At 44.3% G+C, this 16,385-nt stretch overlaps 1 protein-coding gene across 1 annotated transcript in view; it reads left to right on the plus strand.

Moving 5' to 3' along the window:
* Positions 1 to 333: 333 nt before the first annotated feature.
* ZNF236 (zinc finger protein 236) overlaps positions 334 to 16,385 on the plus strand; it is a gene marked incomplete at its 5' end in the record, with an annotated part of 93,202 nt that continues 77,150 nt past the window's right edge. Inside the window, 3 exons of the mRNA XM_079717309.1 lie at positions 334 to 388; positions 12,957 to 13,099; positions 14,340 to 14,504. Coding sequence (XP_079573435.1) covers positions 334 to 388; positions 12,957 to 13,099; positions 14,340 to 14,504 — 363 coding nt within the window. The remainder of the gene's footprint in view (positions 389 to 12,956; positions 13,100 to 14,339; positions 14,505 to 16,385) is intronic.

Here is a 16,385-nt window from a genome sequence, read left to right on the forward strand (position 1 = left end):
ACCGCGCATGCGCACGGCGCCGCTCCCCGCCCCCACCGCGCGCCCGCGCCCAACGCCCCTAACACGGCCCGCCGGGCCATGGAACCCGCCGAAGTTGGCGCGGTTCGAGCTCTCCCGTTCGCTCGCTTGGGCGTCTTCCCCCCCGTGAGGCCGGCGGGCGCTCGGCCGGGGCTCGGCGGCCGCTCGAGCCGCTCCGCCCGCCTCCGCCGCTCGGCCGGGTGCGCGCCGCGCACCCGCGCCCGGTCCCCGCGCGTGCGCGCTCCGCCGAGTGTATGTGTGTGAGTGTGTGTGCAGCCGAGGGGTGGGCCGCCGCCGCCGCCGCCGCCGCCGACGATGCCGCGGGGCCGCCCCCCGAAGCCCAAGGAGAGCAAGGCGCGCGGCGACTCCGGTAAGCGGCCCCGGCCCGGCCGCGCTGTGCCGCTCCGCGCGAATATAGTCCCCCGATGCGGCGCAGAGGGCGCCGGGAGCGGGCCGGGCCGGGGGCGGCGGAGCGGGCTGGGGTCGGGGTCCGGGGGCCGGGCTCGGGCCGGGGTGGGTGCCCCGCCGCCGCCGCCGCCGCCACCACCACCGTCGCCACCGCCGCCGCCGCCCGACTGCCGGGTCGCAGGGTGCGGGCGGAATGATACCGGCGCGGCGCGGCCGGCCCCTCCGCCGGGCTGGGCCTACTTTCCTGGGCCGCGCGGGCGGGCGGCGGGGCCGGGGGCGAGGCGCGCGCCGCCGCCCTCCTCTCCTCTCTCTCCTCTCTCTTTCCCTCCCCCCCCGTTCCTCCTCCCCCCTCCACACTCCGTCCTCCTCCCCCGTCCTCGGCGTCTTCCTCCCGCTCCCCCGCCCGCCACCTTCCTCTCGCTTCCCCGCCCGCCACCTTCCTCCCTCTCCCCCGCCCGCCGCCCTCCCGGCCCGGCTGCCGCAGGTCGTGGGAGGCCTTTCTGACGAGAAGGCGCCGGCCCGGTGTGCGTCCCCGGGGGTGGCGGGCCCGGTCCGACCGCGAGCTGCCGCGGCCCCGGGGGGGCGCCCGCGGGGGGCTCGGGAGCCGGTCCCCCCGCGGTGACACGTGGGCCGAGACCGTGCGGGGCTCGTGTCCAGGTGCACCGTCTTCCGGCCCCGGGCTCGATGGCCCAGCGTCACCCTCCCCTGAGGCTCGGGACCCAGGCGGGCGGGCGCTCGCTCCGGGTTTCGGAAGAGAAAGAGGTCGTGTCTGGAAAGGAAGGCCGTTGCGTCCGTTCCATTTTGCCTCTGCGGCGTTTGGGAAGAGAGGGGGAGAGACTAGGTGTAAGCTTAGCGGCGTTGTCGGGAGAGGTGTCGCTGGAGAACAGTCCAGGTGTGCACGTTTGTAGTTGGCTAGTGGCTGCTCAGAGTTCTCGTTAGTGGCTGATGGTGTCTGGAAGGAGGTCTTAAAGGCCTTGCTCCCTGATCGGGCCTTATTTTGGTCAGTGTTAATTTTTTTTTCGTTAATATGATTTATGCAAAAAATAACGTAAAGTGCAGTGTCCCCCAGTTCTTAGTCACTTGGAAAAGGCTTAGGGTAGAGGAAGAATGTGAACTTTACACTGGAATACGGCTGGGACCTCTTCTTCCCCCAGTCTTTCCCGCCTGAGCCATGGCATCACGTTCACCTGCTTTTTCAGGTCCCAAACGGAAAACTACTTCTGTCCCTTACTGCCCAAGGCATTGCATAATTTTGTAGCTTCTCCCGCAGAGGCGTGTTTTCAGTCGTCACTACTCCCTCCCTCTCCAGTGTGACTGCGAGGCGGGCCTCCGTGGGAGCCTTCTGACTGGTCTCTGCTGGTCTCCATCACCTGTCAGCCTGAGGCATCTCTTTCCAATGTAAATAAGATGGCCACACCCTGGTTAGAACTATCCAAAGGATCCTTCATCCCTTTAACTTACAGCCCCACTCCTTGCAGGATCTGCTTGATCTGGCCTTCGTCTGACTCTCCTTTCCCTTTCCTTGCCCTCAGTCCTTAGCTCCTGGACGAGGCCACGTTTGTTTCTGCCTCAGGGCCTTTGCTGTTCCCTATTCTGAGAATCCACCCCTTGCTCATTCTGGGCTTCAGCTTCCTGAGAGAGGCCTCCTTCCTCAGACCTTTCTGAAAGTTGCTTTCCCTGCCTTACACCAGTCATTCACTAACACAGTGGTTCTCAGAGTTGGTTCATGGACCCCTGGGAGTTCTGGAGACAGTTTCAGGCATCTGCAAGGTAAATATTCTTGGAGTGATACTAAGTCCGTTGGGCTTTTTCACTTGGTTAACAATTGCACTAATCATACACAGGCCATTAGGGGTGAAACTGCTGACTCTTTAGCAGGAGCCATGGTGGCGACACCCAATCCTGTGAGGCTGCGCTACATTCATGTATTTCACTCAAAACAACATATTGCAACAGAGAGAAAGCAGAAGCAGATATGAGCATCCACCTGTCTTCTGCTAAAGGAGACCTTGAAAAAGATGTACAAAAGTGAAAACTCCTCTTAACTATTTTTTTGGAGAGTATGTTTTACACAAAAATATGTATTTATGTTAACATGTAATAGATTTATTTTTCAGTGAATAAGTGTTTTGAAAGTTGCTCAGTTTTAATTTCTAATAGGGCCGTTGTCAATAGGTATAACCTATAGAAAGTTAAGGTCTTTGGGGTCCTCAGTGATGTTTAAGAATATAAAGGGGTTCTGAAACCAAAAGGTTTGGGGACTGTTGCTGTAACAGTTTACGATTTTAATTACGATTTTAATGTTTCTCATAATCTGAAATTATTTTGCTTGTCTTTCTGTGTCACTCATGAATTTTATTCTAAGAAAAACATGGAAGGTAGCAGGTGGGGATTTTTACACAACACCTATATTTCCTCTATATTTTTATAGGGGAAATGAGGCTCAGAGAGCTTAAGTGACATGGAAGGTCTACCCAGCTAGTAAGTGTCAGAGTTGGATTTGAATCTGCCTTTGAGTCCAAAGGGTCCATTGCATTGCTCTGCCCTCATAACTATAAAACCCTACATGTGGGTTAATTCATTTATTCAGCAAGCATTTTGAAGCACTTCTTGTCGTAGGTGGGCACTGTGCTAGGGGCTGAGGGTGCAGGGTTTAAGAAGAGAGACGAGGTCTCTGCCTTGGGTCTCAGGACAGTGTGTGTCCTCTGACAGCGGGAACACTGTTTATGGCAACAGATAACAGTCACTGGTGGTCTAGGCTTCCCAAGGAAAATGATGTCAAAACTGAAACCTCCAGAAATGAGGAGGGGAGGCCTGCTCAAAAACATTTCCTTTTTTTTTTTTTAATGCAACTTAGCAAAGTGATTATTATACATACACATATATTCTTTTCCAGATTCTTTTCCATTATAGGTTATTATAAGATAACGAGTGGAGTTCCCTGTGCCGTACAGTAGGTCCTTGTTGTTTATCTGTTTTATGTATAGTCCTGTGAATATGTTCATCTCAAACTCCTAGTTTATCCCTCACCCTCACCCCAGTCCCCTTTGGTAACCATAAGTTTGTTTTCTATGTCTGTGAGTCTATTTCTGTTTTGTAAATGAGTTCATTTGTGTCATTTTTTTTTTTTAGATTCTACATATAAATGATATCATGTGATATTTGTCTTTCTCTAACTTACTTCACTTAGTATGATAATCTCTTGGTCCGTCCACGTTGCTGCAGATGACATTCTTTCATTCTTTTTTTCTTTGTGGCTGAGTACTATTCCGTTGTATATATGTACCACATCTTCTTTATCCATTCCTCTGTTGATGGACATTTAGGTTGCTTCCATGTCCTGGCTATTGTAAATAGAACTGCTGTGAACATTGGGGTGAATGTATCTTTTCGAATTAGAGTTTCTCCGGATACATGCCCAGAAGTGGGATTGCAGGATCATACAGCAACTCTATTTTTAGTTTTCTAAGTAACGTCCATACTGTTCTCCATAGTGGCTGTATCAATTTACATTCCCAGCAGCAGTGTAGGAGGGTTCCCTTTTCTCCACACCCTCTCCAGCATTTGTTATTTGTAGACTTCCTTGATGATGGCCGTTCTGACTGGTGTGAGGTGATACCTCATTGTAGTTTCGATTTGCATTTCTCTAATCATTAGTGATATTGAGCATCTTTTTTTTTTTTTTTCGGTATGTGGGCCTCTCACTGTTGTGGCCTCTCCCGTTGCAGAGCACAGGCTCCGGACGTGCAAGCTCAGCGGCCATGGCTCACGGGCCCAGCCGCTCCGCGGCATGTGGGATCCTCCCAGACCGGGGCATGAACCCGTGTCCCCTGCATCGGCAGGCGGACTCTCGACCGCTGCGCCACCAGGGAAGCCCTGAGCATCTTTTCATGTGCCTGTTGGCTATCTCTATGTCTTCTTTGGAGAAATGTCTATTTAGGTTTTCTGACCATTTTTTGATTGGGTTGTAGGTTTTTTTGATATTAAGCTGTATGAGCTGTTTGTATATTTTGGAGATTAATCCCTTGTCAGTAGCATAAAAGCGTGTCTTAAAGTAATAATTAACTTTAGGACATAAGTAAAGAAGTAAGCCTCATCTATTATATAAATTGATGGGGGAGTGTTTGTTGAGCACTTGCCTTTGTGCACTGTCCTGGGAATATAAAGATGAGTGAGATAGGATTTTTTTTATCATTGTTATTTTAGTTTACTCTTAATAAGCCGTAATGTGATCTGGATGGAAACTACATTTTGGGATCTTCTATGGCTTCTGTTTTTCCAATAGAATGGTGCAAATCTTTTCTCCCTAGCTTGAACCTGTAGTTGGCCTGCTAAGTTTCTGTTTTCTGTTGAAGGGATATTTGTTAATACTTCATTTCCAGAGAGCTGAGACAGGCAGACCTTGAGCCAAACGAATAAACAATTCCTTTCTTGCTCAGATTACCAATTCAGGCCATTTTAGATGTTCTCTGATGAATTCAGTAACTCTGTATCCTTCCTTCAGGGGGAGGAGACTGCTAGCGTAGCTAACAGAGGTAGAGCTTGGACTTCTTACCGGGCAGTAGGGGACGTGCTCTGAGGCTTTAAGGGGCCTCTGCTTCCCTGGCAAGACTAGGTGTCGTTGGTGGGTAACAGTTAAGGGGAGATAGATTCTGCTTAAAATAATTACTCTCTATCAGTATCAGGTATTGAAGGATGAAAAGATTTCTTCAGAAAGGAGCAACCTGTACTCTCCATAATCGAACTTTTTAGGTAGACAGAAACTTGGAGTATTTAGTATTTTGAAGAAAGTGTGATTAGATAAGACACAAAATCTGAAGATTTTAAGATCCTGGAATCAAGTAGTGAGTTAACATGGGTTCAAAATCTTGGTCTTTGACATAAACCTAGCCTGGGAAAACCATAGTAAACCTAATTCTTCATTAGATAGAGTCAATTCAGCAGTTTTAAAATGCTTAATGTATATCAGCGTTTTTACATTGTCTCCATATGCAAAGACAGTGCTCAAGGAATTAGCAATATTTTTCAAACTTCTTTTTTGTGGTAGAACTCTCTCACGTGAAATATCGCAGCAAGACCTCGGGTGGTGGTGTTCACCCTTGGAGCGCATTATGGAGTCATGTGGGGAGCTTTTAAAGCTCTTGATGACCCGGCCTCATCCAGTGACATCCGAGCCTGTGGTGGGATCCAGGCATCATGGCTTTTAAAGCTCACAGGAGATTCCACTGTGTGGTCAAGGCTGAGGTCACTCTGCTGGGAAGGAGGGAGGGAGGGAGCTGGGGCTCCGAGGTGCCTTCCTCTAGCATTTCTCTCAGCAAACGTGAAACCTGTTGCTTTTCTGGGTTAAAATGAAAAATGTATGTAATCTAATAAACTGCAGGAACAGACTGTGCTCTCTTAATACCTCAATTCTTTAACTGAATTCAAAACCTCAGTTGTCTGTGGGTCAGACACTAATGCATACTAGCGAGGCAGTTAAAGGTAGTAGGTGATAGCAGTTAATAGCTGGCTCTGGGGTTTCGGAGAATTGGAGTTCCTGTTTTTTCTACAGGGGCCGGCTCCTACTTTGCTCCATTTAATGATTGCCACAGCTAATACTTCTCCACAGTGGCTGCACCGTTTTGTGTTCTCACAAGCAATGAATGGGAGTTCCTGTTGTTCTACATCCTTGTCAGCATTTGGTATTATTGATTATTTTGGATTTTTAGCCCTTCTAATAGGTGTGTGTTATTGGGTATCTCATTGTTTTAATTTGCATTTCCTTTATGACTTATGATGTTGAGCATCTTTTCATATGCTTGTCATCTATATATTTTTGGTGAAGAGTTAACATGTATTTTTATTATTGATCCATAGGAGTTCCTTATGTATACTGCACATGAGTTCTTTGTACTTTCGTGTTCACTCTCTCAAGGATAATCTTTTCCTGAAAGAAGTTTTTTTTTTTTTTTTTTTTTTTGTGGTACGCGGGCCTCTCACTGCTGTGGCCTCTCCCGTTGCGGAGCACAGGCTCCGGACGCGCAGGCTCAGTGGCCATGGCTCACGGGCCCAGCCGCTCAGCGGCATGTGGGATCTTCCCGGACCGGGGCACAAACCCGTGTCCCCTGCATTGGCAGGTGGACTCTCAACCACTGCACCACCAGGGAAGCCCATGAAAGAAGTTTTTAACCTTAATGTTGTCCAATTTATCAGTCCTTTCCTTTATGCGTAGTACTTTTGGGACCGGTTTAAGTAATTTTTGAAAATTATAATCATGACGACATTTTCCTATGTTTTCATCTAGAAGCTTTATTTTTTACTTCTCACCTTTAGATTGATACACCAACCCAAATTGATTTTTGTTTTTGGTGGAAAGGTCAAGACTTTTTACATGTGGATGTTTAATTAATCTGCACTATTTATTGGAAAGATCATCCTTTGTCGTACTGTAGTATCACCTTTGTTGTAAATCAGGTGACTATGGAGGTGAAGAATTGTTTTTGCATTCAGTTCTCTTCCATTGTGTTTTTGTTTCTGCCTATTCAATTTCTTATTGTCTTAATTGCTTTTAGTCCAAGTTTTGGTATCTAGTAGTGTAAATGTAAGTCCTCTACTTTGGTTTTCATGTTCATGGTTATCCTGATAATTTTTGGTACTTCTCAGTTTCATCTAGATTTTATTTTTAAAATTTTTTTAATGTGATTTGAGAGGTTTTAAAAAATATTTATTCATTTAGGCTGTGCCGGGTCTTAGCTGCGGCATGCGGGATCTTTTAATTGCAGCATGCAGGCTTCTTAGGTGTGGCATGTGAACTCTTAGTTGCAGCATGCATGTGGGATCTAGTTCCCCGAGCAGCAATCGAACAAGGGCCCCCTGCGTTGGGAGCGTGGAGTCTTACCCACTGGACCACCTGGGAAGTCCCTCATCTAGATTTTAAAATCACCTTGTCAGTTCCGTAATGATTAATGACACTGAGCATCTTTTCATCTACTTGTTGGCCATTTGTATATCTTTGGAGAAATGTCTATTCAAATCCTTTGTTCATTTTTTAATTGGGTTGTTTGTTTTTTGTGGCTTTTGTAAGAATTCTTTATATATTCTGGTTACTAGGCCCTTATCAGATATATGACTTACAAATATTTTATCCCATTCTGTAGCTTGTCTTTTTACTTTCTTGATAGCATCCTTTGATGCACAAAGGTTTTAAGTTTTGATGAAGTCCAATTTATCTACTTATTCTTTTGTGTCATATTTAAGAAACCATCACCCCTCCACAGTCATTAAGCTTTTTCCTTTTGTCTTCTTCTGAGAGTTTTATAGCTTTAGTTCTTAAATTGATGTCTTTGATCCATTTTGAGCTATTTTTTGTGTGTGGTGTGGAGTGAGGGTCCACCTTCATTCTTTTGCCTGTGGATATCCATTTGTCCCAGGACCATTCGTTGAAGAGACTGTTCTTTCAGTGAATGGTCTTGGCCCCCTTGTTGAAAAATCAGTTCGTGATGGAAGTTGTTTCTGGACTCTCAGTTCTATTCCATTGGTCTGTATGTCTATCCATGTGCTAGTACCTCATACTAAATTTCAAGTATACTTTATACTAAGACATTTTAAAATAAATACACAGCCAGTAAAATTGTGAGTTCTTGTGCTGCCTAAAATCCCCTCACAGACTGCTGGTGGTATGCTTGTCACACTTAGAAAACACTATCTCTGCACATTTTTAGGAAATATGTAGTTGCTAATCATTGTGTAGCAAACCAAGGCCCTGATGCTCATTGTTGCATTTATTGAAAATGCTTGGCAGAAAGCCTTTAGCGGGTGGGGTAAGAAGACGTGGAGTGAAGCACGTAGGTATCCGGCAGAATGGTGAGATACAGAGAGAGCTGCCTTCATTGTGCTGATTTTCTGAAAACTATTATTTAGGGGAATGTCCAGTCTTTCTCTCCCATGACTGAGACAAAGGTCTTAGTTTTAAGGAGATTATGCCTAAGTAAATGTTAAGGCTATTTACTGTAGAAGGTAAAGCATGGTATGTGTCAGCCCTTTATGCCTTTATCACTCTGGGACGTCCCTGGGGTGCCACGGAGCTTGGAGGGTAACAGACATTGCAGGGATTGCAGTAGTGCTGGCTGGCCGGTATGGAACCCCGGTTTACCCTCTGGGACAGGGGTAGCAGGCTTCTTCTGTAGCGCCAGATGGTAAATGTTTTAGACTTTGTGGGTGTTAAGGTTTCTGCTGTAACTTTGAATTGCTGTCGCAGACCCAAAACCGCCACAGTAATACGTAAACCAGTGAGCGTGGCTGAGTTCCATGAAACTCTGCTTACCGGAGAGGCTAGACCCTAGTTAGTTGACCCCAATCTGGAAGAGAAAACAGGAATAAAAAGGGAAGTTGCATATTAGAGCACTTTACTTTAGGGTAAACCTTCTACTGATATATAACATACAGAGAAGAATAGAAATTATGTTCAGTTCAGTGAATTTTCAGAGCAAGAACTTTCTCCTATAATCAGCACCCAGATTATATGGGTTATATTAATAATTCATCTAATTATTTATATAATTTCTTAGATTAAGAAATGGGATGTTACCAGCACCCTAGAAATCCCCACGATGCTCCTTCCGATCAGTACCCTCGTAAGACTAACCACTGTCCTGATATCTCACAGCCTGGATTAGTTTTGCCCATTTCACTTCAGAGTTTTACCTAAAAAAGCTCAGCTGTGCTAAAACCTGAATGCTGACAAATGTGGGCAGAGCAGTAGAAAATGGGAGAAAAGAAAGGAGAAAGGAATTTTTTAAAAAAAGTAGAAATGAGGGGAAAGGATGGTGGAGATTAGGCAAGGTGGTGCCGATGTGAAGTGGGGGGGATGCCCGTCAGAACTCCCAGAGGCCTGCTTGGTGACTTCAGAGAGCGTTGTGGTGTCAGAGGGTGACAGAGGGAGCGCAGGCGGCTGCTGGTTAAAGAGCTGGGTTCTGGGAGGAGCGTAGGGAAGGACGGAAAGAGGGAAGTGAGGCTGGTGCCTGCTGAGGGCGGAGGAGGGTGAGAGCAGCTCTAGTTTGGAAAGATTTTTCTTCAGGACTAAATAAAACCAGGTTAAAAGTTGGGGGTTTAGTTACTTTAGACATTGAAAATGCCTCCTCAAGATTTACGGGTAGCTGAGATCTTAAATGCACAGTGCTTAAGAGTTTCAGTCGAGAGATGCGAATTTGAGTTAAATCCCTGAATGCTATAAACGCAGTAGGTTTTGCTGGAACTTGGTGTCACGTCGTAGGTCTTTTGTATAGAAGAGATCCACCTCGGTTCTTCCAACTGGGGATGTGGACGACCTTTGCCATGCAGATAAGCTGGCTGGTCTGATGTGCTGGGCCCGTTCTGGGAAGAGCAGTTTGAAAGCCGGCTCGTCTTGTCCCCGCTGTTACATGCCAGGCCTGCCTGTCGGTAGGTACCGTGGGAGAGCGTGGTCTGGAGTGATGGGTAGGGTGTTGAGTAGCAAGGACGAGTACTGAAGAGGTGGCCGTGCTCCGAGACGGTTGATAGGCTTTTGTCCCCATAGCACCAGGAAGTGTCATCTTGTTTCACCTGCACAACTCTGTGATAGGCTTTATCATTTTGGGGTGGTGGAGACACAACTATTATTATATACTGTTTAGAATCTCTACATAAAGAGTTAAACTGATTTTGAAACTGGTCTTCAAGTTTTTCTCAAGGAAGCAAAGGTGCTCAATTTCTGATCTTCGTAAACCGGGTTTTGTTTAATTTTGATGCTGAAGTGGAGCTCTTGGTGGCAGGAAGGGTGAGCAGTTGAGGAGAGCGGTGGGCCTGTCTGTGTGTGAGGGGACGTGTGTGTGAGGGGACGTGTGTGTGAGGGGATGTGTGTGTGAGGGGACGTGTATGGGGACAGTCTGGGTCCTGCCTGGGGTCCTACGTCCGGAGGCTTCCTTGCACCACTGAGATCTCATGACGATTCCTCCCCGTCCTCTCAGAGGGCAGAAGCACATAGGTGAAAAGTACTGTTCTGGATGAGCTCTTAGGTTTGAGCACTGCCAAATGCAGGTGGCTCTGTGCTCATTCCCCTTCTGTCTGGGGAAGTGGTAGGAATATGTGCGGCCCAACGTCTCACGTGAAGTTCTAGCTGCCTCTTAAAAATGCAGCCATACTCAGGAGGACTGATGTGAATTGATCACACCTTAACCTAGATCCCTAGCCCCTTAGAAATCCGGGGGCCCTGTGGCTGCAGAGACCGCCCACCCCCAACAGTGGACATGTGCACACGCATGTATGTTGGCGTGTAGTTTTCTTGGAGTTGGTGGATCTCCTGAAGCCCATCCTAAGGATACGTGAATTTCATAGACCTCTTTCTGAACAAGTCTCTGGGGACCAGACATGTGCATGAACTTGAAGAGCTGGTGCCTAATTGGGGTTGTTTTGAGGCCTAGGACTCTCCCAGAAAGGGCCAGCTCTGAGTAGGAAGAAAGCCGAGTGTGGGGTTAGCACCCCCCAGCCCTGGAGAAAGGCTTTGCTCTCTCAGTGCCCAGAGGGACAGCCGCGAAGCAAAGTGAAAGTCTAGAGATGCTGTGGACTTTAAAATTAGACTCAACGTGGAAACTAAAACATGTTTTGTTTTGTTTTTTTCCTTCCCACTTACACTGTAATTTGAATTGTTGTTTTAAGTTTGTCTTTGAACCAAATTAATACTATGTTATCAACAGCGGGAAGGGACCTACTGAAAAACTCATTTTACTACATTTGGAGCTTTGTTAAAGAGCGAAGTCTTGCTGCTTAGGATAAAACTATTTTCTAGAAAAGTCTTAATTCATAAGCAAAATGACATCATTTTTCAGTTTTAAATGTACGATTTTTTATCTCGGATTTATCTATCAATTGCAGTTAATTAAATGAAATTAATTCTGCTTTTTAGATCACATATTAAGTAGTTTCAGCATAGAGGCTATGAAAATTGTTTCATTCTACATCCTGAAATAGCATTTTAATTTTGCGTTTTAGAAATTAAGTTGAGGGGCTCTTTTCTTATTGCATTCAGGCTTTAGGTTAAAACACTACTGAGTTCTTAAAACACAATTGTCAACAGATATTTTACTTGTACCTTTAGTGTTTCTTCCCATAGTACAGACTTTTCAAAAGGGAATAATATATCAATTAATGTGGTCCCAGCAATCATTTTATTTGGGCCTGGGGAGTCATACAACATTTTGTTAACAGTTTGGTGTAGAGATTTTGAATGTGTGGGCTTTGAATGTGGATAGAGTTAAGGATAAATAGAATAAAAATTATGTGTATCTTTCTCTTAGTAGATCCACTTTGTTTCTGAATGAAGTTACACTCTTTTGAATTACATCAGTATTTCTCAAAACTGGAATCGCTTTACTGGAGGATCTGCCGGGAGGATTTTTTGGAGCTCTTGTCGGCTTTCTCCATCCGCTTCTGCTCTGTCTCCAGCATGGTTTCACCCCACCTCCCATCGTTGGAATTTCACAGCTCTTGCTTTTAAGCAGATTCTTCTGTAGACCAGGAGGACTGTTGGCCAAACAGGGGACTGCAGGCCATTTGCTCAGAACAGGCATGTAAAGGTCTAGAGAAAATGCTGGAATGCTGTGTTCACCACATGGACGTTTGAGAAATAGAAGACATTCCTGAGCTTTATTGAGTCTTAAAATTAACCCCTCACCCAACTTCCAAATTTCCAATATTTTGGGGGTCAAGTTGGATACAAAGAGTTGTACGTGACATATTTCTGTCTTTGTCTAGTTAATATGGATTGTGTATTTGTGCCAAAATTATAAGACTTAGAGTATTATTTTCAAGAATTGAAGACGTTTAGGACATCTTTATTTTATGACGTTCTTGGTAAATTTTTGTGATTATTGCATATTCTTGTTTGAAAATACTTTTAAGTTTATAGCCATTTATCTAAATGTAAGCACACTGTACACTGAAAGCACACTGTAAAACCTGAGGATTGTTCAAAGCACTGCAATTCTTTACCTTCCTAAAACCATAACTATGTGAGAGAACAAAAGTTTTTGCCTTTTTGACTTTATCTTGCTTTGCAGCAGTTTTCAGAGGTAGATTGAATTAGTGAATCAGCTTTTATACTTCTACTAGAGTTTTGTTTACTGAGTGATTTAAGAAACTGGGTTATTGATGAACGCTCAAAGTGACTTAGAGGAGAAGTGCCTCTGTGATTTGTTGTGACTTAGAAATAGTATTGAGCAGGCAGGCAAGGTTAAGAAACACGATGGCTTTTGTGTGTCGCTGAGTGGGTATTAAGCCTCAGGAGTTTAGTTTCAGGTTTCTGACAATCCTGTTCACAGGTGTTAGAATCCTGTAGTCCATGTCTCAGTCATCTCAACGTTTCTCATTTCTAACTTAAAAACATGTCCATTAAAAAAATTTAAGGTACCATTCATTTCTGAAATCTCTCATAAATCTGACATAATTTGGTTTCGAAACAATAACCAAATAATTTAGTTTCATTGATGTGCTGAGAATAACAACTGGTATTTATTGTTTATACTTATGCAATTTTATAGATGGAGTTTTAACATTGAATGCGGAGAACACTAATTATGCCTATCAAGTTCCAAACTTCCATAAATGTGAAATCTGTCTGCTATCTTTTCCAAAAGAGTCCCAGTTTCAACGCCACATGAGGGATCACGAGCGAAATGACAAGGTATGTATTTTAAAAAGGGATGTCAGAAATGTGAGCGTTGAAACTGGAGGAATTGTGAAAATCAACATGTAAACATTTTTCTTATTCCTAAATTGTGGAACATTCCATATTATGTAAATAAATATTTTGATGTTTTGTTTTTTAGTTGTAGTTGTGTTTCTACCCATCATTAGATAATGAGAGAAAGTGAGAGCTAGTCTGGTGAATCTAATGGAGTTATTTATGGGTGGACAAAGAAATAATCTTAAAATACGACTTTCTTCAGTAGTTTCAATTTCCCTTATCTTGGTGTGTTTTTCTCCAGCAGGGAGTGTTACCTTTAAGTGGTCTTGCATTTTAAGAAGGTATTTGAGATGTTTTAGATCTTACTTCCGCAGGGAGCAGCACTCTCTTAAATAGGGATTTGAACTCTCTTGCAGTGCCTCCTGTGGGATATGTCAAGCGTGTTAGTGTCCTAATGGAACGAGCTGCCTGATAGTTGGAAAGTGGCAGCTAAAACTACAGTGAAGAGAGTGATTGCCGACTTTTCTCTAGGTTAGGAGGATGTAAGCTAGTGAGCCATCTGAGACCAGAAAAACTCCAGGGATCTCTTTTCTGGAGGACGGGATCTGACCAACTCCAGCCTTACTTTCGGCAAGAATGATGCTGCTGTAACTATGGTAATGTGGTACGGACACCAGTACCCACTGGCGTTAACTCTCCCAAGCTGAAAAATCTGAAAATACTGACCCATTAGGGTCTTGATATTTACAAGAGAAATACCAGTGATTACTTTATCTTTCTACTAGTAAGGGGCAGAATACCTTCCATTTGGGGGAAATTTTAGATGGGGATAAGCAACTCTGTTAAAATCTAGTGAGAGTTTTCACAGTTACTTAGTTTACTTGTGATTTTGTTCACAGCAGTGGAGGTGTCATGAAAGAGGGGAGAGAACCCCACCCAGTGAGTTGAAGTGTCTCACTTTTATTTTCATAGCGGCTACATCCTGATACGTTTATATGCAGCATTTCTTATTAGAAATATTTTCTATATAGATGTGGTGTCTCCTTATACTCCTTTGAGAAATTCTGTAAGGAGCTTTACTGTGTCCGTTTTGGATTTATTGACTTCAGGTCCAGAAGGACTTCAGAAGTTGCTTAGGAAGCTTTATCTGTGGATTATGGTGCTTGTTAATATTTGAATGACATTTATTGTGGAAAGATTGTGTTTCAGTGGCTTCTCGACTTTTTTCTCCACCTAGCCACATCGATGTGACCAGTGCCCCCAAACCTTTAATGTTGAGTTCAACTTGACACTTCACAAATGTACCCACAATGGGGAGGATCCTACCTGTCCCGTGTGTAACAAGAAATTCTCCAGAGTGGCTAGTCTCAAAGCACATGTTATGCTGCATGAAAAGGAAGAGGTAATTATTTCAGCCTATACTTTGTTCACTGATTTTTAAAATGCGTATGAGGATTTTTAAAATGCATCAGGAGGATGTTAGGGTTAAACTAGTTTTAAAAAGCCTTTCGTATAGGTTTCAAGGAGTCAATTATCGTTAAATTTGCCTTGGCTAGTCTCCAGGTCACTGGTAAAGTATTTGTTTCGGGGTCATGTCAGCACCTTGGGGCAGAGACATTTTAGTGTGTAGTATATTTGGGGGATCAAAGTATGTCCACAGTGGCTGGCAGAGGTGCCCCCCCACTCTTTTTTTCTTAATAAAAATTAACTTTTTTAGGATTCTGAGTGGCCAAAAGTAAATTTTCTGCCTCTGAAGATGGTAGAATCTCCTTGCTTGGCTCCTGGATCCCCTGACATGTGGGAATTTGGGAGAAGAGAGGAAATTCATGATGACCCAAAGCAGTTTATGCACCACAGTGAACAGTCCTGAAAGGGCCACAGGCCTAGTCTTGGGACAGAGTGAAGGGTGACAGGGCCGTGCCGCTGGTGTGCACCAGCGAGGCCTGCCTGCTCTGGGGACGGGCGGGCTCCCTGTGCCGTGTGCACGGCTGTTGCTTAAAGTATCACCCCCCATTGTTACCATAGAAAGCTAGGGAAATGCAAATGTAAAAAGCAGTCACCCAGGGATAATTACAGGTAACTATTTGGTATAGCTTCCTCCAGAGACAGAAAAACATACAGCGTTTAAATTGCATATATAAAATTTGCATCCTGAAAATTGAGTTTATTACACTTTGTGTATTGGTTTGTCTCCTCTTTTTATGTCTTTAATTTTTTATATAAAATAATTTTTATCTTTTAAAATCTTATTGTATAAGTAATACATGTTTATTTTGGAAAAAGTTAGAAACTAAAGATTAACAAAAGTAACATAAAAGAACCAATAATCGCACCAGTGGGAGAGAACGCATATGCAGTTGACCTTTGAACAACGTGGGTCTGAACTGTGCAGGTCCACTTAAACGTGGAGTTTTTCAGTCAGTATGTATGACAGTACTACATTGTGCTAAGTTGGCTGACTCCAAGGATGGGGAACCGTGGACGTGAAGGGCCACCCTGAAGTTATGCTCGGATTTTCAGCTGCGCGGGGCCGGCGCTCTAGACCCTTGTGTTGTTCAAGGGTCAGCTGTGTAGTCTTTCAGGCTTTTTTTTTTTTTTTTTGGCTATACATATACTTTTCCATAATAGTTTATATACTTAAGGATAGTTTTTTTAGTGCAAATACATACTGTTTTGTAACCCACTCTTTTCCTTTAATACATTGTGAATACGTCTTTTCCTCTTTCACTTACTGAATCATGAGTGTTTTCCCCATGTCACTATTTTAAATTGCTTTATTAAAGTCTTCAGCATCTGGATATAGCATCATGATATTTTTACCATTTCCTTTATTATTTAACCTTTAAGTTGTTTATATTTTTTCAGTATTATAAATAATACATCTTTGCACGTATCTTTAATTGTTTCATTAGGATAGATTCCTAGAGTTGGATTTACTGAATTAACAAGGCTTTTTCAAGTTCTTTATAGAATGCCACGTTATGTTTTCGAGAGCGCATTCTGCTTTATACCTTCTCCTGCAGACTGCAGGCCTGCCTGTCTCACTCAGCTGTAGTGCTGTCCAGAAATGGCCATTGTTTTCGTTTTAAAAGGCAGAAAGTGTTTAATTTTGGAATAAATTCACACAGTGAGACTCAGACAGCAGAGAAAGGGTTAGAGAGTGAGACTTAAGTCTCCATCAGGCCCAACTTTCAGTCCTCCTCCCAGGAGCTGCCTGCACAGCAGTCTCTTCTGCATCCTCCCAGGGGCTTTCAGTGCGCGTACACATCTCTGCATCCCCAGT

The sequence above is a fragment of the Hyperoodon ampullatus genome, assembly GCF_949752795.1.
Source record: "Hyperoodon ampullatus genome assembly, chromosome: 13".
In the NCBI taxonomy this organism is placed as follows: domain Eukaryota; kingdom Metazoa; phylum Chordata; class Mammalia; order Artiodactyla; family Ziphiidae; genus Hyperoodon; species Hyperoodon ampullatus.